This window comes from Peromyscus californicus, unplaced genomic scaffold (assembly GCF_007827085.1).
Source record: "Peromyscus californicus insignis strain IS unplaced genomic scaffold, ASM782708v3 Scaffold_4__1_contigs__length_199733344, whole genome shotgun sequence".
Taxonomy (NCBI): domain Eukaryota; kingdom Metazoa; phylum Chordata; class Mammalia; order Rodentia; family Cricetidae; genus Peromyscus; species Peromyscus californicus.
The window spans coordinates 89,310,758-89,332,974 of NW_026294562.1; the positions used below are offsets into that span (position 1 = coordinate 89,310,758).

The 22,217-nt window shown below is 39.0% G+C and overlaps 2 protein-coding genes across 4 annotated transcripts in view; both read left to right on the forward strand.

The window, feature by feature from the left end:
• Window positions 1-9,851, forward strand: part of Psma1 (proteasome 20S subunit alpha 1) — a 135,028-nt gene extending 125,177 nt beyond the window's left edge. For all 3 annotated transcript variants that reach the window (XM_052714507.1, XM_052714508.1, XM_052714509.1), the window contains 6 exons: window positions 868-956; window positions 1,593-1,663; window positions 2,269-2,398; window positions 5,011-5,090; window positions 7,723-7,833; window positions 9,505-9,851. In XM_052714507.1, the coding sequence (XP_052570467.1) occupies window positions 868-956; window positions 1,593-1,663; window positions 2,269-2,398; window positions 5,011-5,090; window positions 7,723-7,833; window positions 9,505-9,561 (538 nt within the window). In that variant the 3' untranslated portion in view covers window positions 9,562-9,851. The remainder of the gene's footprint in view (window positions 1-867; window positions 957-1,592; window positions 1,664-2,268; window positions 2,399-5,010; window positions 5,091-7,722; window positions 7,834-9,504) is intronic.
• Window positions 9,852-14,844: 4,993 nt separating this feature from the next.
• Window positions 14,845-22,217, forward strand: part of Copb1 (COPI coat complex subunit beta 1) — a 44,357-nt gene continuing 36,984 nt past the window's right edge. Inside the window, exons 1-2 of the mRNA XM_052714502.1 lie at window positions 14,845-14,977; window positions 15,546-15,695. Coding sequence (XP_052570462.1) covers window positions 15,605-15,695 — 91 coding nt within the window. The 5' untranslated portion in view covers window positions 14,845-14,977; window positions 15,546-15,604. The remainder of the gene's footprint in view (window positions 14,978-15,545; window positions 15,696-22,217) is intronic.

The window sequence follows — 22,217 nt, forward strand, 5'->3', positions numbered from 1 at the left end:
TCAAAAAGCTCAGTAGTATATAATACAGGTATAGAAATGTGACTCAGTTATAGATTTTGTCTTTAGAGAACTTAAAAACTATTTTATTATAACACAAGGTGTGAAATAGAGAGTAATAGGCAAATTTCTTTGACTATCCCAAGGAGATAGATATTTCTTGTTGAGAAATAGCACATAAATGAAATGGTAGGACTTTGAGATCATACCAATTAAATTCTCACTTTATAACTTAATATCTGAGATTGAGCTAGTTACTTAAATAATCTTTCCCAATAAGTCACCTGATATGTAAAACACTTAACACAGTGACTTTCAGAAAGAGTGGGAGATAACTGAAAGTAGCCAAAGCTAATCTCTTTAGTTCATCAGGGTTTGATTAGGAAAGAATGTGAGAGTAAGGACCATATTACCATTGGTTAAGATTTTCAAATTATTCAGCCAGTCTCTTAAGTTGTAGTAGAATGACACTACATGTGTTTCTGCTCTCAAAATAGGAAGTCTGGTATGTGGTCAAACATGCTACTTAACTCAGTATCTAAACTATTACCAGGCCAACATTCAGTTAGTATGAAAACAACTAGAACCTGGTTTTAGAATTCTTGCCTTCACTTTCCAAATGCTTGATTATAGGGATGAGCTGCCTTGCCTCACTTGGTCATTTATTTTAAATCTTCATGTAGCCCCTTGCACACATGTGCATACTCAAAGGAATCTTTTTGGCCATATCTCATCTTTCTGATTTTTATGGATGTACTCCATGAAAATGTTTGCAGGAAAGCAAAATGGAATCAAACTACCTTGTTTAAATGTTTAGGTTGTATTTATTCTCTGTAATATGAACTAATTTTTGTTTTTTTTCTTTCTTAGTAATTTTATGCGCCAGGAGTGTTTGGATTCCAGATTTGTATTTGACAGACCACTTCCTGTGTCTCGCCTTGTGTCTCTGATTGGAAGCAGTATCCTTTATGTTGGCATTTATAAATGTAAACCTTAAGGAGTTTGGGTACTCAGTGTTTGTCTTAGTTATTGGAATGTGATAGCATGAAACAAATCAGATTGTAAATTGTAAAGGTTTGAGGAACTGGATTACTCTTTCACTAGCCTTTATAAACAGCTGATTGTTCCCAGACACAACAGACCAATTTTAGGGAACTATTCAATTATAATTTTAAAGAGTGAAGTTTATGAATGGTTCTAGTTATTATCCAGAGTTCTGGCCCTTTATATCCAAAATGAATCCCTGTATAGGAAGAGATCATTTTGTGGTGTTCATGCTTGGCTTTGGTGGAAATTCAAACTTTATATATATTAGGCCAAAGGAATGCTATTCTATTACTTACTTTTAAAAGATTGTGGAACAATTAAGAGGCTAGAAGTCTCCGTGCAGTGGTGGTGCAAGCACTCAGGTGGCAGAGGCAGGCAGATCTCTGTGAGTTCAAGGCCAGCCTAGTCTACAGAGCGAATTCTAGGACAGCCAATAGCTACATATGGAGACCCTGTTTCAGGAAAAAACAAAAACAAAAAAAACAAAGAAGCAGCTGGAAGTCTTTAATTTATTACAATGTTGAAACCGGCTCCTTAACTAGTTTCAGAGACCCAGATCCCAACACAGCGGTATGGCCGGAGACCATATGGTGTTGGGCTGCTTATTGCTGGTTATGATGTAAGTTCCTAGAGCATTGTTCGTGTATTAGTTACTTTCTGTTTCTGTGACAAAATGCCTGACATAAACAACCCAAGGAAGAGCCAAAGTTCATCATAGAAGAGCTTGAGTTGGCCAGTCACACTGCATTCCAGTTAGAATGCAGGAAGAGGTGAATGCTGGTATTCAGCTTATTTCCTCCTATAGTTAAGGCCAGGACAAAGCCTATGAGATGGTGCTAGTCACTGTCAGAGTGAGTTTTCCCCTTTCATTTAAACCTGTCTGGCTCTGGGCGTGGTGGCACAAGCCTTTAATATCAGCACTATGGAGAAAGGCAAGCAGATCTCTGAGTTCGTGCCAGCCTGGTCTACAGAATGATTTCCAGAACAGCCAGGGCTACACAGATAAACCCTGTCTTGAGAAAACAACAAAAAAACTATCTAGAAATGCCTTCACACACAAACTTAGAGATGTGTCTCCTAGGTGATTTAAATCCAGTCAGATTGACAGTGATTAACCATCGTAGTTATCATAATTATATCCTAACAATGTTTAAAGCCTAGAAACTTTGAAATTTTTAGGTTAGCTAAAGGCAAGAATTTCATAGTATGTTTTTTTGTTTATAGGACATGGGCCCTCACATTTTCCAAACCTGTCCATCTGCTAACTATTTTGACTGCAGAGCTATGTCTATTGGAGCCCGTTCTCAATCCGCCCGGACTTACCTGGAGAGACATATGTCTGAATTTATGGAGTGTAAGTGTAGTTTGGCTTACTTTATTTTGTTTTGCCTCTTCTAGACTTTATATAATTAGTAAATCTATCCTAAATGAGGAAAACCATTAGTCTTTAGCTTTTAAATCCTAAGTTCATAAAGTGCCTGTTTGTGTAACACATACTAACTTGTACTTCTAGCTACTAAGAAAACTTTATCAAACTATAAATGTGTCAAGCCAGGCACTCATACCTTTAATCTTAGCACTTGGGAGGAAGGTGCAGGTGGATGTTTACAAAGCAAGTTCCAGAAAAGCCAGGGCTACACAGAGAAACCCTGTCTTGAAAAACAAACAAACTGTGTGTGTGTGTGTGTGTGTGTGTGTGTGTGTGTGTGTCTGTATCTGTGTGTGTCTCCAGCCTTGAAAATTCTTCATGCATTTGGTCTGAAATAGATTCCAGCCAGAGCTGAAACCCATTACACTAGTTATTTGCAAATTCTGTGTACAACTTCTGGTCTGTAAGTCTGTTTCTATTTTAGGCCACATAGCATTTCTACTCTAAGTGGCCCATAAATAAGTAAAAGTCAGTATAGCTGTGGAAAAGAGGGTGAAGGGTATAAGATGATGAGCTGGTTTTCAAGTGTTTGCTTTGCACTAGAAGAAGGGTTAATGTCAAGGCTTTAAAGATTTCTCTTGGTTGTCTTTTAATTTTTCTTGTGACAGTATAGTATTCTTTGAAGGAAATATCTGAGGCTCAGTGGATATAGGAGTTAGAATTGGACTAGGAGTTCCCAAGATGACCGGCACATTGGGAGATTTTTGAGTACTAAGGACTCAGCATGTAGTCATACCCTAAGTAAGACTTAGAGCAGAATCAGGGCACAAAGCTTGATCACAGAAGGAAAAGATGAGTCGATAACCTGCAGGAGTCCTTAGGGAGTGTCACAGCAGTTGTGTGAGCTTTAAGGACTGTTTAAGTCTGTAGAGCATTTGGGTAGTCCTTCCACTATTGTACAGATGACACTCATTTATGATGGCTCAGCTCAGGATAGTTTGAATTTATGATGTACAAAAACAGCATGCACTCAGTGGGAAGTGAACTCCTGAATTTGAATTTTGATCTCATCATGAGTTAGTCACATATGGTAAGACCCTCTATCATGATGCAGGGAGGCAGCATGGTCTCGGCCAGCTACACAATCATATGTTGCTAAGCTGTAACATTTGGTAGGCAAGGTGGGTTGAATGCACATTTTACTTAACATTTGCCATTTACTGTGGGAAGCCCCATTGTAAGTTAGGCAACATCTATACAAGTCTTTGAGGCCTGGACATGGGATTTTGTTACATTTACTTAAGTCTTTCAATGGTATTTTGTAATTTTCAATTTTTGTCTTGTGTTTCCTTTGTTTAATTCATTCATATTTTATTCTTTTCATTATGTTTTAAACAAGAGTCTCTCAATATCATTTGAAGATTGCCCATTGTAAGAATCTGATAATTGTATATTGATCGCATGTCTTCCAACCTTAAGAACCCTTCCTTAATTCCAGTCTTTTTTCCAGGGGAATCCTTAGATCTGAGATCATGCTACTAGATCACGTAATTAATAGTAGAGGTGATTTTACTTCTCAAACCCCAGGCTTGATGTGTATTGTTTCTTTCTTGCTTCCCACACGGGTGCATTTTGTGTCTTATCAAATGCCTTGGCTATAACCGGTAAATAGAAATGCTGAGAGCATATGTCCTTGTTTTACCCCTGATCCTGAGGGGATAGCATTCAGTTATTCTCTTAAATATGATGTTAGCTGTGAGATTTTATAAATGGAAGTTTCCTTCAAATACTAGTTGAATGAATGTTTTTATTAGGTAAGAGTTGGGAGTTTATCACATGCATGTTACATCTAATTGAAATGGTCATACTTATTTTTTCTCTTAGTCTATTAAGTCTATTGTGTTACATTGATTGACCTTTCAAATGTTAACCATCTTTACATTCTTGAGAAAAACCACACTTGGTTATTATGTGTAATCTTTTCTCTATGTTGTTGGTTTCTGGTGGTGGTGGCGGTAGAAATGGTAGTAATGGTTTTGTTTTGGGTTTTTTGTTTTTTATTTTTCTTTTTTGTTTTGAGATGAGGTCACACTGTATAGTTTGGGTTGACCTGGAACTACCTATGTAGCCCAAGCTACTCCTAATCTCCACCCCTGCCCCCATACCCTCCAAGTGCTAAGGTAATAGGTATGAGCCACTTATTTTAGTATCTTTATTCATAGGGGAGATTGGTCTGTAGTTTTCTGTGATGGTTTTAGTGTCAGGTAATATGACCCCATAGGATGAATTAAAGGCTCTTGAATGAATATAAGAGCCAACATTCTATAAAACATTCTACAAAACTAGAATGGCATTTGTGAATTGGGACTTTTATTTAACCTAGTGAAAGAACATCACATTTATTAATAAAAGACATCAAATAGCGATTGATGTTGGTTGATATTAGATTAGATTATACAGCTAACATTAAACTATTGGCTATTTTATTCTGTGCAGTATGTCACTCAAGCCATAGTTTCAGGCTATAGACTTGATAATTAAAAGAAGCCTTATATGATAGTGAAACTAAGAAATTATTTTTAATTTATTGCATACAGGCAATATGGATGAGCTGGTTAAGCATGGTCTGCGTGCCTTAAGAGAAACACTCCCTGCAGAGCAGGACCTGACCACAAAGGTAACTCATAGTTCCAATTGTAGTTATTAACAGTGCAGTTTAATCCTCAATCACAAGTAATGAAATAGCATTGCTTAAGTTATTTTAATTGGGCTGCCTTGGGTCATTTTTCCTTTCTATTCACAAAAAGATCTGGTTTTGAAATGTCATGTTTTAAATTGGGGTGGAAGTTTATGTAGCAATAAAATTAGTAAATGTGAATGTTCTTCAGTTTTGTTTTGTTTCGGAAAGTAGTTAGTTAGTCATACCTTTGTCTTTGGTTTGTTGTTACTTTTGTTTTGTTTGTTTTAGAAAAGTATAGTATAACCTAGGCTAGCCTCCAACCTGCTCTGTAATTGAGGATGACCTTGACCTCCTGATCCTCCTGCTTTCACCTCAGGTGCCAGAGTGACAAGCCTACACCACCAGGCCCTTTCTGTATTTTTAACGGTGTTAACAGATACATTGAGCACTTGCTGTATTCAGACAATCTCTAGGTATTGGGAGTATAATTCAACAAGTATCTTGGCCTTCATTAGAGTCTAATGGGAGAGTAAATAATATATACATAAATAAGTGACCTGCTATTATCAGAAGGTGACAAGTGCTGAAAGAATAATAACACAATAGAAAGAGCCTATTGAGTATTGGTCATTAGTGAGTGGATGTAATTTAAAACAGTGATCAAGGATGACCACCAATGAAGTGAAATTTGCAGAAAAGAACTAAAAAAGGTAAGTGAGCCATACTGGTGTCTGGAGTAAGATTATTCCAGCAAACACATGTGCAAAAGTCCTGAGGCCAAATTTTCCCAGTGTTTAAAGAAGGAAGTCAGTAGACTTGGAGCCAGTGAACAAGATAAAAATGAGAAGGCAAGAAATCAGAGATGATATATATGTATATTATATATTATATATATAAATTATGTATATTCAGAAACAGTGATAGAGAAGTGATTCGGTGTTAGATATTGGGGAATTAGAATTTGCTCACAAGTTTGTTAGGATAGGAGCATGATGCTTTCAAGGTTTTTGACGTGATAAACTGGAAGAAAGAGTTATCATTTTACTGAGTTGGATATGAGAGTGGAAGGAACAGGTTTAGGGACAGACATTATAGAAGAAGGTGAGTCAGTTTACGATGTATAAAATTCAAAATGCCTGTCTGTCTAATTGATAGAGAAGAAGCAGTTTTCAGTACCCACTAGACTTCTGTGGAGAGTGGTCCAGGTTAGAGTTTTATGTTGGAGTCTTTACATAGAAATGACATTTAAAGAGTACAATAGGTATGGTTTCTAAAGATAATAGATAATCACTTTGAGGATTAGGCCAAAAACACTCTAACCTTTAAGAGATTGGGAGATTAGTAGGTATCAGCAAGAGACTCAGAAAGACAACCTGAGACAGAGGAAAACCTGGAAAAATGAGACAGCCTTGAAAGCAAATGAAGAGACTTGGAGAAGAAAAATGCTAAGAAACCAAGAAGGTACAAATTGAACTACCCACTGCAATAACAGTGGTAGCCTGAGGACTTGACAGGTAGTTCTAGTTGACTGGGGAAGGAAGGCCTTGAGAAGAATGGACTCTAGAGAAGAGGAATTGAGAGATCTCTGTGGAAGAGATGAGTTTTTTTTCCATTGATTATTTCAGACAAATATGGAATACTGCCTGGGCAAAGAGGTAGTAAATATTTTTCACTGTTTAAGATTTTTAGGATGGAAGAAATTACATCACATTTGGTGTATGGTTATGGTAATAATTCAGTGTAAAACGAAATGGTTATATAGGACAGATATGAGGAAACTGGCCAGAGCTGTGTCTTTTATCAACACAGACGTGGAAAGATTGGCTATCAAGAAAAAATAGGAGTATTTATTCATAGTAATGGTAAGAAAGAAAATGTCTGTCTCCCAGTTGCTTTTGTTTTCTCAATGAAATGGAAAAACAGGTTCCCAGCTGAAGAAGGATGGAGAATGTTAAGAAGGAAATGTCTAAGAGAAGGGGAGATTGGGGTTAGGGGTGTGGTTCATTGATAAAGTGCTTGCTCCTGACAAGCAGTCCTCAGCACTGGGGGAGGGAGAGGGGATGGTGGGATGATCTAAGAACTAAGTTGTGTGATCATAAAAGAGCAGGGAAGGTATACTTGGGTTTACTACATTTAAGTGTGATAGCATTGTAAAGCTATTTGTTAGTTATTGGGTAATTGTTATTTAGTATCTATTTCAGTGGTTAGCCGCCTGTGGGCCATGATCCCCTTGGGGGGGTCATACAACCCTTTCACAGGGGTTGCATATCAGATATTTACATTCTCATTCATCACAGTAGCAAAATTAGTTACAAAGTAGCAACAAAATAATTTTGTGGTTGGGCGTCACCACAGCATGAGGAACTGTATTAAAGTACCATAGTGTTGGGAAGGTGGAGAACCACTGCTCTAGGTGAAGACTTTGTTTCTAGATAACATGGACCTTTGAGGCTACTCATGATAACCAAAAGTGAATATTGAATCTGTAATTGAAAAGAGCCATAGTTTCCTGACTCTCTTACACCTGCATACAGTTTTTCAAACTTTGAATTTAAATGCTGTATTAGTTTTTTCTACTTTTTTGCCCAACATTTTATCATACACATTAATTTTCCCTTTCCGTCCTCAGAATGTTTCCATTGGAATTGTTGGTAAAGACTTGGAGTTTACAATCTATGATGATGATGATGTGTCGCCATTCCTGGATGGTCTTGAAGAAAGACCACAGAGAAAAGCACAGGTATGTTACTAGTCAGCTTTACTGTAAGCTGCTGTTCCTATCACAGCCATGTAAATTCCCTACTTGTGTCTTTAATTGTTAAGATAGATCTGTAATTGAAATAACAAAGAGAAAACTGAGTCAAGTTAAATGTTGAAGGGGCAATGATCTCCATAAACACAAAAAGGGAGAAGAGTTTGGTTTTCTATTGTAACCTAATTAAGGTGACCCCAAAATTTTCAGGGTTAGACCACATTTCTCAGAGTCCTGTTATGTATGGACCAAGGCATAACTAGATGGCTCTGCTGCTCTCAGTTGGGCTCTCACAAATGCTGCAGTCTGAAGAAGGGGCAGAGCATCGAAGATGACTTTATTCTTTACTGGCTTTCTAGGTATCTCAGAGTCAGCTAGAAGGCTGTGGACTACTAGAATGACTAGGCTTCTGTCTATGTATTCTCAGGACCCCTCCGGCAGAGTGGTGGACAGAGCTTGGAAAAGCTCAAAAGTGAAGGTTGCCAGCCATTCTAAAGGCTAGAACTCAGGACTGATACAACTTCACTTTGGCACATTCTTTAGGTTAAAGTGAGAGATAGGGCTAGCCTATATTCTTCTGAGAAGGGTCTGGAAAAGAATACTTGTTGGGAGCTAGCTTTGGACATTTAAGTTGGCTCTCCATAAGTGGTGACCAAAAGCATTAAGAAATACTGATTTAAAAGCTGAAAATAGGGGCTGGAGAGATGGCTCAGCAGTTAAGAGCATTGACTGCCCTTCCAGAGGACCCCAGTTCAATTCCCAGGACCCACATGGCAGCTAACAACTGTCTATAACTCCAAATCTGACCCCCTCACACAGACATACATGCAGGCAAAACACCAATATACATAAGATAAGAACAAATTAATGATTTAAAAACTGAAAATAAAAATGGTGAGTCTAGGGTTATAAATTTTTCCTGAGAATATGCATTTGATTTTTTCCCCCTTCAAACTACCTTCCTGCCAAAGCCTCTAAGCTTGTAGGATAACAGGCATGCACTCCACACACAGCTCACATTTGCTATTAATGGAGGTGGATTTCATGGCTGTGAAATATAAAAAGTGGTACAGAAATTTTACCTACAGATTATAGGATCATTCCTATAATCCCAGCACAGTGAAACCCTCTCCAAAAAAGGGGTGGTAGTGGTAGAGTTTCTTCCAGCTTGAGTTTTTGAATTTTCCTCAACTTGGCAAATATACTATTGGTGCTGTTTGGGAGGGTAAGATCTGTATTTTAGTTGTTATTAGTAAGAATTAGCACTGTTAGGAAGAATGCTCTAAAGTCCCATGTAGCTAGTTTGTGGGTATTGGTGTTTTTTCGGAACAGAAGGAAATTTAAAAGGTGCTACTGTCTGTGTTTTAAGCATAGTAGTATAACATAAGAAAGTCTTAACTCTTAAGACAAATGATAAAAAGTAGAATTAATTGTGGATGATCTTTAAGTTTGAAGAACTGAAATTTTATTTTTATATATGTATGTATACTTTTTTAAAAAGCTTTATTAAAAAATTTTAACAGGATATTGTACTGAAATCAAGTGTCTGTGATATCTTTTAACCCCTTTTCTCACTAATTTTTTACATCGTAATATCTGTGATTTAGGAGTGTATATTAAATGTTCAGTTTACATCTTTTCACTTTTTCTTTTTTAAAGCCTTCACAGGCTGCTGATGAACCTGCAGAAAAAGCTGATGAACCAATGGAACATTAAATGATAAAGGATATAAGGATATGAGGATGCAGAGACATACAATGGTGACAATAATCTGTACTTAGAACCAACAGCTGCAGAGTATGGGGTGGTATGTTTTAGGAATCAGTCCAGATGTGAGTTTTCTCCAAGCAACTTCACAGAAACCATATAATGGGTGCATTTTCTTTGAAAGGGTCTACATAATCATTTTCTAGAACGTATAGGTATCTATACTAATGTTTTTATATGAAGAAAATAGTGTCTTTGCAGTTTTAAAGACAACTGTGAAATAAAATTGTTTCACCTCCTGTTGTATCAAGTTTCTGTTTGTAAGTAGTTTCAGCTGCGGACAGGATTACAATGGTGGTAAGGTTGGAGGAGCCATTTCCCAGGGTAGCACCCCTTTCTAGAGAAGGCTTCTCTGTGGATGGTAACCCAGAGTTTAGACCTAAGTCCTAACCAGTGAATTTTCTCTTTAGACAAATCACTCAGTCCTGGTTTAGAGAGGCCCTTTCAAGAAATACTATAGTTAAAAGAGAATTTGTGGCCAGGCATTGTGGTGCATGCCTTTAGTCCCAGCACTTGGGAGGCAGAGGCAAGTGAATCTCTGTGAGGTTGAGGCTAGCCTGGTCTACAAAGTGAGTTCCAGGATAGCTTGGGCTGTTACACAGAGAAACCCTGTCTCCAAAAACAAAAAAGAAAACAAAAGACAACTCAGTTGCTTAGATCTCTTTACACCTTCTTGAAGGAAGACTGAAAAGAAAACAAAACATACACACACACACACACACACACACACACACACAAAACCCCTAATAGCTTTGTTATTATCTGATTAATTGTGTGTAGATGATGTCAGTCTCTGCACTGGAAATAACCTCAGAGACCTGTCATTTAAGTTTGGGAACTGGCCACAAGTACCATGTGGCAAACGACTGTGGAATTGCATCAAGCACATAGGAAACACTAAAACTACAAAGTTCCGCACTTCCTGGACTTTGGTGTACAGTCTAAAGAGGGAGGCTAAAATTAATAACTTGTATTTCTTCCCCTGTGCTGAGTGAATCTGTTGTTAAAAGATAAAAATCGTGTGTTTTTTTTTTTTTTAAATCTGTTTCCTAAATACAAACTATTACTTGGCTAAAACTCAACTAAAGATTGAAAAGTGACAATGTCTTACATTGAACTTAATTCTAAGGATAGTTTTAGTAGTTGGTATGGACCACATAGCAACCATTGCTGCTTAACAAAGTTCCAGCATTTTGACTGTGGATCACAATTCTCCATCACCCTTTACTTTCATTTTTAATGATTCTCACCTTTCCCGTGGGCTTCAATGGAGCATAAGGATGTGTAGGCGGGATTTTTCTGTCCCACCAGCCAGCTCCCAAATAACCACACAAACTTATTATAAAAGCTCAGCCAAGAGCTTAGGTTTACTATTAAACTAACTAGCTACTAGTTACTAACCAGCTCTTACATCTTAAATTAACCCATATTTCTTCTCTACGCTCTACCATGTGGTGGTACCTTTTTTCAGCATGGCATGTTCATCGCTTCCTCTGCGTTTGGCTCACAACCTCACCTTCCTGGTGCTCTCTTTTGGTCCGAAAGTCCTGCCTAACCTCTACCCTAGGTACTGGCTACTGTGAAACCATATAGTGTGATAACTGCCTACTCCCACACAAGTCAATACTAAGCTGCTAGAAAATTTAGATATGTTTGATAAATAAGGTATATTTAACAATCAAAATTTATAAATTCCTAAGGTCTACTCAGATTCACAGTAATACTTGGCCTAGCTTCATCTTTGCTTATGTTAAGCTTTAGCTATTTGGATAAACTAAGCCATATTTTAAAAAAAAAAAAATGCAGTGTTCAATAATGGTGTGTCTGGTACCCCAAGAAAGTCCTTTTCCCTAGATCAGGCATTTAGACAAAAGCCCCTATTCCCTCACAGGCTTGAAGAAAGTTTCTGCTTGCTAAAAATGGAGTCATTCTTGTCTCTGGCAAGAGAACTTTTGGCCCTTCCATATGACTGTGGTGCCTATTAACTTGTGAAGGTCATGTTAGTTTCCTCAATCCCTGATCATAAGCCACACCCCAGCTCACATGCCCCCTTTCTCCCATTTAATCCTTGTGCAATTAGAGAGTATAAAAGTGTGGCCTTTCTTTCAATAAAGTGGTAGCCATCACGATTCACCCTCAGATCATGCCAGTCTCCTCCTTCCCCTCGCTGACTTGACTCTACACCTCATCTTTGGGACCTGAACCCTGCTAGAACTGGACTCTGGCAAATAGGTTGGGTTTTTTTTGTTTTTCCCCAGTATGTATGTGGTTATAGTCTAAAGACTGATTTTCAAAATTCTCCCCACTTTGGAAACAGAAAAAACAAATTCGTTAAGAGCCACAGGCTGTGCCAGCAGGAATTACACCACTAACTCCAGCACTAAGATACAAGGCTTGCTGCTGCTTACTGGCTGCTAGTCTATCTCCAGGTTCAGTGAGACCCTGGCTTTGGGGAGTCAATCAGGATGATAGAGCAGAATGCTTATGCTCCTCCAGCCTTCCACTAATATTTACACATGTGTGTACCTCCCACACAAAAGTCTTCCACTTTAGGGACCTTACAGAGTTTGTTGTGATGTCCTTTTATGTTTAGTCTGTTGCACTCAGTTACTCGATTTAATCTGCTGAATAACTGAACAGTTAGATTCTTAGTGTCATGTAAGTCTTCCCACTGACACAAAGATGATGTCATCTGGAATCTGAGCATCTTGAGGTGCAGTTCTGAAGAACTGGCACTGTCAAAAATAAAAAGCCAAAAATAGATCTCAAAACTCGTGTTCTGCTAGGCAGTGGTGGCGCATGCCTTTAATCCCAGCACTCGGGAGGCAGACCCAGGTGGATCTCTGAGTTCGAGGCCAGCCTGGTCTACAGAGCGAGATCCAGGACAGGCACCAAAACTACACAGAGAAACCCTGTCTCCAAAACAAACAAACTCATGTTCTAAACTCTTAGTGTTGACCATTAAGCAGTTTGGAGCAAGTCTCCAGTCCTTAGTGTGCTCAATTGTGTACTTTTATAATTCTGATACCCAAATTTTTACATTGAAATAATTGGTGATTTGGAAAACATTCAAAATGATATGATGACATTCTAGGGTTAAAAGTCTCGAAAATATACTTTATAAGAATTAGTGCCAGGCGGTGGTGGTGCATGCCTTTAATCCCAGCACTCGGGAGGCAGACCCAGGCAGATCTCTGTGAGTTTGAGGCCAGCCTGGGCTACAGAGTGAGTTCCAGGACAGCCAGGACTGTTTCACAGAGAAACCCTGTCTCAGAAAACCAAAAAAAGAAAAAAAAAAATTAGTGAAGCTATATAAGGTCTTGATATCTGCTCAAGAAGCTCCAAGTTTTAAAAAGCAAAACCATGCACATTACCAGTGGCAAGTTCAGGTGCAGACCTAAAATGCTATCTTGTCATACTTTAAGTTTCCTTAGTAAATCAGTCATAAAGAACCCTAAAGTTTAACATGATGCATGGACATGGTTAGACTACGCCAAGATGGTCCTAAACTGCTGAGCCTTCTCATTGCTAAACCTAATCTCTATACCTTGTTTGGTGTAATTTCAAGTGAATTTGGAAAACTAATAACTGCATTCCATGTGAAAAAAGGAGTACTCAAAAGGAATGTTCTTGAATGCATCTCATTCTAGAGAATTATGCTGAGTAGCAGAAAGCTAATCTTCAAGATTCCATTGTGTGATTCTATTTATAGACTGGAATAGATAGATAGTTGCCAGGGTTAAGGTGGGCATAAGGCTGTGACAGTAGATGGACAGCAGGAGGGTCTCTGGGAGGAGTGTTCTCTGTCTTGACTGTCTAGAAGCAAGTACATAAATGAGAGTATCTAAACTGGTCAAATCTCCATAAGGAGACAGGTCAGTTTCCTCCAAGACTTCACTATTCAGAGGAACTAAGGCAAGGAACTATAGGGTTTGCCAGAAGAATTTTATCCTACAATTACGTAGATTAAAAGCATTTAATGACTTATTTATTTACAAGAGCTTTGTCTGCATTGTGCCCTTTGTCTGCATGTATGTTGTGAGCCACCATGCGGTTGCTGGGAATTGAACTCTGGACCTCTGGAAAAACAGCTAGTGCTCTTAACCGCTGAGCAATCTCTCCAGCCCCGATTTAAAACTTTTTTTTTTTAAACACACAGGCCAGGTGTGATGCCATGTGCCTGTAATCCTAGCACTTGGGAGGCTGAGGCAAGAGAGCAGTAGATGGAGAGTTGAAGGTCAGGCTGGGCTTATATAGTAAAACCATCTAAAATTAAAAAAAAAAAGCCATCAGAGAGGTCACCCTTAAAATGTTGGAAACATACAGTCCTCTGGTATATTTTGAGTCCTGGGGGAATTTTTTTTAACTTAATGGTTCCAGAAAAGAGCAATGTCAGAATAGCTGCATTCCAGGTGATGAGATACTTAACTATTTGTATTCTGTGTTCCCAAGTGAGGTGAACGGGTCAACAAAACAGGACCTATCAGACCTTGTATACACAGTATGCGTTCATGTGGTACACACCTGTAATTACAACTGCTCAGAAACAGAAAACCACCTTTTCAAGACCAATCTGGCAATTTTGGAAGACCCTGCTGAGGTTTTCAAATATTTTGTTATTAATAATTGACTAGGACATTGGCATGGGATATGGAACCACAAATGAACAAGAACTATACATCTAATCGTAGTTGTAACAATTTGGTCTTTGGAGACAAAGTAAAATCTTTTGAGACTGACTATCTCCTTTATGCATACAAACTTTTAAACTATTGGGTGCTCTGAAAGGATCGTGAAAGGCCGTTCTTGAATAAAGAGTAGAAATAATAGTTGCCAGACAACTTCTGATATTCACGTAACTCCAGGTCAACTGAATAAAGCCAGATTCAGATCACCAGAGGTGTTAAGCCCTCAAGTGTATCTTCATATAACCAAGTTGCCTTATTAAAATATCTAAAATCATCGGCTAATCAGTTAATTTCCCAATTTATTATAAATGAGAGTAATAAGAGAGTCCGCTGGACTTTTCTGTTGATCTTTTGTACAACTTTTAGTTCCTGGGAACTGTTCAGTGACCACAGTGCTTAAGTCAGGGCCTACTCACGGGGAAAACTTAAATACTTGCTCACCCTGTTGCAGAAACCAACCCTGAGAAAGGAAGAGGCTAGCGCAGTGCGCAGCCGCAGGACGAAGAAAGCTTGTCCTGTCTGGGTCGCCGTACAGGATCTGCGGCTGCATCCTGGCTCGACTCCCCGCCCCCTTCCACGTCAGCCAAGGTCTAGGTGGATCCGTCTAGACAGCCGCTGCCTGGAGCTGTAGTCCACGGTTCCGCGGTTCCTTCCCGGCCGTCGCCCCTTGGAGCCAGGTAGCGGCCTGCGCCCCGAGCCACGGGCTTACGCCAGTCGCGCGGGGTCGGCGAACCACCGGACGGAGAGCCGCCGGGCGCTTGACTAGGCCGCGGCGCCAGGCGGTGGGGGCGGGGAGCTGGGCCGCGGCCCCGGGGCTGTGGAACCGGGGTCTGCGCTGCCTGAGGCCTGGCCGTGCGTGGACGGAGGCCGGGAAGGGGCGGCTGGGGCGCACCCACGGGGGACCCGCCACGGCGGCGGAGTCCAAGGTTCTGCAGCGTCTTCGCTCGCGGGCTGCCCTCCTGGAGCAGATACGGCTGTATTGTGTTGGAAATCACTGCCCGGTGACGTGGTGCTCAGGGTTGTCACTGTTGTGTGGACCTCGACTCCACAGCTTTCCACACCCTGGGCCGGGGAGCGGACCAGCACGGTGTGGTTGTCCCTAGAGTTCATGGAAGTGGGGAAGCACTCGAGATCTACATCCTCAGAAGCGACACGGAAAGAACTGAAGGCAGTATAAAGATCAGGAGTGATTTGCGAAATTTACCTTTTTTTTTTCTAATTGATACCTGTATTCATTTTTTGTAGATTTTCCTGGCTCCTTTCGTCATTTTCATCTTGTATTGTGTTGATTATAAACAGAAACCATGACAGCAGCTGAGAACGTGTGCTATACGTTAATTAACGTGCCAATGGATTCAGAACCCCCTTCTGAAATCAGCTTAAAAAACGATCTGGGTAAATAGTTTCTTAATTCAAATAAATTATTTTAATTAATAGATAAAAACATTAAAAAGTGGACAAATTAATGTTTTTGTACACATGTATATTGTATAATATTTAAATCTTGTCAAATATAATTGTCTCAACATTCATCATTTCTTTATGGTGAAAACATTTCGAATCCTTTCATTGAGATTTTTAAAAAATATATAGTACATAGTTCTTAACTATGTACACCAGTCTCCCTGGTATACATTATCATACCAGAACTTATTTGTTACTCAGTATCCATTGATCAGCCTTTCCCATCCTTCCTTCCTTTCTTACTCTCCCCAGCCTTGGTTAACCACCGTTCTCTCCCTTTACCCCTGCCCCCTCCTTTTTTTTTTCTTTTTCTTTCTTAAATTAAGGCCATCCATACTCATTCCCCAGGCTGGCCTGGAACTCACTAATAGGCCAGGGCGGCCTCAAGCTTGTATCAGTTCTCTTACCTCAGAAGTGCTGAGATTTCAGACACGGGCCATTAATCAGCTTTTACTTTCAGCTTCTATGATGATGTATATTGGTACATCTTAAAATTTTCTACTCTCGACTCCTCTTTCACTTGAGGAAGTATTTTATATATTATGTGTGTATGTGCACAAATGTGTGCTGGTGTATCCCCATGTTGTGTGTAATTATATGTGCAGTCCAGAGGTAAACCTTAGGGCCCTTTCTCAGTCACGTTGCACCTTATTTGTTTTTTAGATTTTCAATTTTTTTAAGATTTTATTTTTAATTACGTCTATGGGGGGGTGCACATGTGTGTGCAAATGCCCATGGAGACCAGAGGGGTTGGATCCTCCTGGAACTGAAGTTAACAGGCAATTGTGAGCTGCCTGATGAGAATGCTGGGAATGGAACTTGAGTTCTCTGCCAAGACTGTTAATGTGCACTTAACCCCTGAGCTGTTTCCAGTTCCCAGACTTTTTTATTTTTTAATACTGATTTCTTTAGTGGGAAGTGTGGAGACAAATGTGCATAGCACTAGTGTGGTGATGAGATAACTCTTAGGCGTCAGCTCTCTCCTACCGTGTGGGTTTTAGGCGTTGAACTCAGGTTGTTGGGCCTGGCAGCAAGTGCCTTTTACCTGCTGAGCCTTCCCAGTGCTTTCCTTCACTCTGGAGAGACAGGATCTCTCACTGGACCTGAAACTTGCTGATCCCAGGGATCATCCTCCCTCGTGCTAAGGGTACAGGCATATGCTGTGCCTGACTTACCTAGGTGCTGGAGATTGAACTCGGTCCTCCTCATTGTTTATGTGGCCAGCACGCTACTGACTAAGCCATCTCTTTAGCCTCTTCAAACAACAATGTTTTGTTTTGTTTTTTTAAGACATGGTTTCTCTTTGTAACAGCCCCAGCTGTCCTGGAACTCTCTTTGTAGATCAGTCTGGCCTTGAATTCATAGAAACCTGCCTGCCTCTGCCTCCCAAGTGCTGGGATTAAAAGTGTGTGCTGCGGTAGTGGTGCACTCCTTTAATCCCAGCACTCGGGAGGCAGAGCCAGGTGGATCTTTGTGAGTTCGAGGCCAGCCTGGTCTACAGAGCCAGTTCCAGGAAAGGTGCAAAAGCTACACAGAGAAACCCTGTCTCGAGAAAAAAAAAAAAAAAAAAAAAAAAAGTGTGTGCCACTATGCCTGGCGCAAACAACAATTTTTAAAATTATACATTATAGCACAATACAATTCAATTATATACTAATTTGATGCTTACACTTAAGGAATGACCATAGGAAAACATTAAAACTCTGTTTTCCATGATTAAACCATTGTTTCTTTAAGAGAAAAAAATACTTATAAGTATAGTAAAAGCATTGCAGCTCATAACGCACAATTGTCTAGAGTCTGAGCTGAGGTGCTTCAAACAACATTATTTTGTGTTATGTGTTGTATTACATGTCCATTGTAATGTGAGGATGTTGTGTGTTCAAAGTTAAGGCTACAATGAAGTCATACAGTATAACACAGTCTAGTGCTACTAGAAATACTGGATTCATTATGTGATTTTGATTTTTTTTTTTTCATTTTGTGTTTAGAAACCTTTCACTGTTGCCAAATTCCACGTTCAGTTGTGCTACCCAAGATCCGCTTGTGACTCACAGTTTAAGAAGCTAGGATTAGGGGGCTGGAGAGATGGCTCAGCGGTTAAGAGCACTGGCTGTTCTTCCAGAGGTCCTGAGTTCAATTCCCAGCAACCACATGGTGGCTCACAACCATCTGTAATGAGATCTGGTGCCCTCTTCTGGCCTGCAGGCGTACACGCAGGCAGAACATTGTATACATAATTAATAAATAAATCTTAAAAAAAAAAAAAAAGAAGCTAGGATTAGGGGTTGGAGAGATGCTAAGCAGTTAAGAGCACAGGCTATTCTTCCAGAGTTCAATCCTGAGCACCCACATGGCTGCTCACAAACTGTAATTCTGGTTCCAGTGAATATGATGCCCACTTCTGGTCTCCAAGAGCACTGCATGCATATGGTACACAGACATACATTCTGACAGAAACACCAATATGCACAAAATAATAAAATAATTTTTAAAAAAAAGAAAAGAAAGAAAAAGGCTAGGTTTAGGTCAGCAAGATGACTCAGAAAGTAAAACTCTTGCTACCCAAGCCTGACAACCTGAGTTTGATCTCTGGAACATATAATAGAAGGGAAAACTCAACCCCTGAAAGCTGACATCCATGTACATGCTTTGGCATGTGCGCCTATGCTCACATACACATATACTACAACAATAGTTAATTTGTAAAACAACAGCTAGAATCCAGGTAAACATTGATATTTTGTAGTGAAAATTTTAAACTCAAGAGACTCTTTAATATTTCACATTCCCTTATAGTTAGAAGTGCTTATTTTTTCTAGAGTTTTGATAAAGATTTTTTTTGATAAGTTATGTGTACTTGTACATGGATATGTGCACATTAATGCAGGTCCCCTCAGGTAAGAAGAGGGTGTATCCAGAATTATAGGTGGTTGTAAGCTGCCCAGTGTGGGTGTTAGGAACTGAACCCAGGACTTTTTTAATTGCACGTACTTCCCTAAACCACTAAGCCATCTCTCCAGCCTCCCATCTAGAATTTTTGAGAATGTCTTCAATAGATCTTTTGTCTTAAGAAAAAGGAAAATTTTTTACCCTTAGACTTGTAGTATTGGTATAGTGAAATAGAATAATATCCCAGTCTAATTTAATAAAGCTAAAAAAAATTTAATTACTTGTCCCTTAAAAATATTATAATTTCTTGCCCAGCGTTGGTTCGCACGCCTTTAATCCCAGCGCTCAGGAGGCAGAGGCAGGCAGATCTCTGTGAGTTTGAGGCCAGCCTGGGCTACCAAGTGAGTTCTAGGAAAGGCGCAAAGCTACACAGAGAAACCCTGTCTCGAAAAACAAAAAAAAAAAAAAAAAAATTATAATTTCTTACATGTTTAATGTATGACACTTAAATGTAAGTGACAATTTTCTGTAGGTAATAGGTTGGTATAAACAAATAAATGAAGTCAATACTGAACTAAACGTGAATATTCCCTACAACTTTATATTTTCATTCTGGAAACATATTTTGCAAAAGAAACAGACATATGTTTTGAATTTTGAAAGCCTATGTTCTGCTCCTTTTCAGTATATATACTGGCTATTCCCAGTGATACATATATGTAGTCCCAACTGCTCAAAAGACTGAAACAGAAGGTCACATTTCAAAACTGGTCTGGATAACTTAGGTCCCTGTCCCAGTGAAGTGACAGGGGCTGTGGGTGGTGCTAAGTATAGCACTTCCCAAGCATTCGGGAGGCCTTGAATTCAGTACCCAGTACTCGGAAGGGGACAATGAATGTGCTGTATAATTTTAGAGTATGGACTTGAGGACAGGGTCCTACTCTATAACCTGGCCTAGAGCTGGCCATGAACTCATGATCCTCCTGTTCCAGTTTTCATGTACTAAGATAAGAGGTGTGTGCCACCATGCCTGGTGTGCAAAGTGAATCTGTCACTTTGATTCTTATTTAATTGAATTACTAGCAAGTACAAATCAAACTGATAACACTGTCTTGTTTTGTTTTGTTTTGTTTTGAGACAAGGTCTCACTATTTGCTCTAGCTGCCCTGGAACTCACTGAGATCTACCTGCCTCTGCCTCTCAAGTGCTGGGATTAAAGATGTAAGCCATCACACCTGGCCCAACATTGTTTTAAATACAATGATAATTGTATTTCAGATATTGGAAGTTATCCTTTAGGAAGGTACTTTAAAGTTTATAGAGACTTAATATTTTATTTGCCAATGGTGGCACAAACCTGTAATTCCAGCACTAAGGAGGCAGAGGTAGGAGAAAAAGGAACATTATATCTTTCTCAGTTTAAGTTGTTAAAAAAAGGGAAATTGAAGTCAGGGCACTTAAAGTACAGATGGCATAAGGTTTTTGTTTGTTTGTTTGGTGTTAAACTTGCTTTTGAAACTGTAGTTATAAATTGAGATCTAGTCTGCTGAACTTTTGGAAATTTATTAATTTATAAACAGAAGCCATCAAAGTTATAATGGCTTAATTTTATGACTTTTAGACTTTGTGTCTTTTAGATTATCAAACAGAATAGGGAACCAAACACCTGAAACATCCTAAAGGGAGCTGAGGAATATAACCCAGTGGTCGAGCACTCGTGAACAAGGTTCTGGATTCAATCTTGGGACCAAAACAAAACCTAAAGAGGGAGGGAGCTTAGAATAAAGAAACAAAAGACCTTTTAGGCTCTGAGTACCGCTTTGACCAATTAAAACATTGCTTTAATTAATCAAACATGAAGATTTTCTCTATTCTGCAGCATAGGAAGATACAGCTCTGGGTAATAATGTATAGCCTTTAGAGTGATAAAGGACATTTAGGGGAGGTTGTTTGTTTTTGAGATAAGGTTTCATATAGCCCAGACTGGCCTTCAGTGCAATATGTAGATGAGGTTGACTTTGGACTCTTGATCATCCTGCCTCACTGCTAAATTGCTGAGATTACAGAAATGTGCCATCAGGATCAGTGACAAGCAACTGACTGACTTAGTATGATTCCTCTGAAGCTGGAGCTCTGCTTGTAACCCTAATGAGTGGTCATGTACAGTCTGTCTCTTTGACAAAAAGAACTATCTTTTAAAATGGTTTTAAAGATTAATTTATATACACGTATGCATTTTTTAACGTTTTATAAAATCTTTATTGACAAATAATTCACATAGTATACAGTTTGCCTGTTTGCACAATTTGATAGACTTTAGTCCAGCATCCTCATAGGCCCATGACACCATCACTACTTTCTATTTTAGAACATCGCTGTCTTCAATTTCATACACACATATAATGTATGGTGATTACATTCCACCTGATTTTTTTAAATGAACATAATATTTGCAATTGTAACCATTTCTAAGTTCACAATTCAGTGCCATGAATTACATTCAAGATATTATAGATTTTTTTTTTTTTATTTTTCGAGACAGGGTTTCTTTGTGTAGCTTTGCGCCTTTCCTGGATCTCGCTCTGTTGACCAGGCTGGCCTCGAACTCACAGAGATCCGCCTGCCTCTGCCTCCCAAGCGCTGGGATTAAAGGCGTGCGCCACCACCGCCACATTCAAGATATTAATTACACTCATGATACTCATTAATTATACTCATGACATTAATTACATTTGTGGTATTCATTGATTACATTCGCAGTATTTGTTCATTAACTATATTTATGATATTCATTAATTACATTAATTGTATTGATTTATTATATTCATGATACTATGTCCTGATACTACTGTCCGTTTGTGGGGCTTTTCCATCACACAAAACAGAAACTCTGTACTTACTTGCTTTATATTCCTTTCTTCTCCATCTTGAGATAATGTCTAATCTTTCTGTCTCTATGAATATGTATATTCTGTATATTTCATGTAATACAGTTCTATAGTATTTGTCCCTTTTTTTGAATGTAAAAACATTATATGTACAATTGCAGGAGAAATAATACACAGATAGCTTGAACATAAAAACAGGTTATAATTCAAAAGTCCAAGGTTATTTGAAACTGGAAAATATTTTCTCTAGAAAATAGTAAAAATGATAACATTTCTCAAGCCCTTTTAAGCCAAATAATAGCTGAATTATACATATAAATATTGATTAGATTCTGGAATACATAAGTCTATCTTCATCTGTTCAGAGAGCTGTGTTTTACGTAAGTTGTGTAAGTGAGATTCCTATTCATCTTCCCCTTCACTGTTTGATTTACGGCAGACATTTTTCTATAGGCTAATCCATAATCTAAAAAGATTTTAGCCTCCCCTCCTGAAAGTATAGCCAGCATATTCTTTCATCAGCATGGTACGGTACAAATTCTTATCCTAATAGTGAGATGTTTCACTAAAGCTTGTCCAATGATTGGGTAAAACCAAAACTTATTATAAGTCAGAGTCATCCTAGGGTCCTTCCTGCTAGGTAGCCTCCCTGGATCTGTGGGTTGCAGTCTGA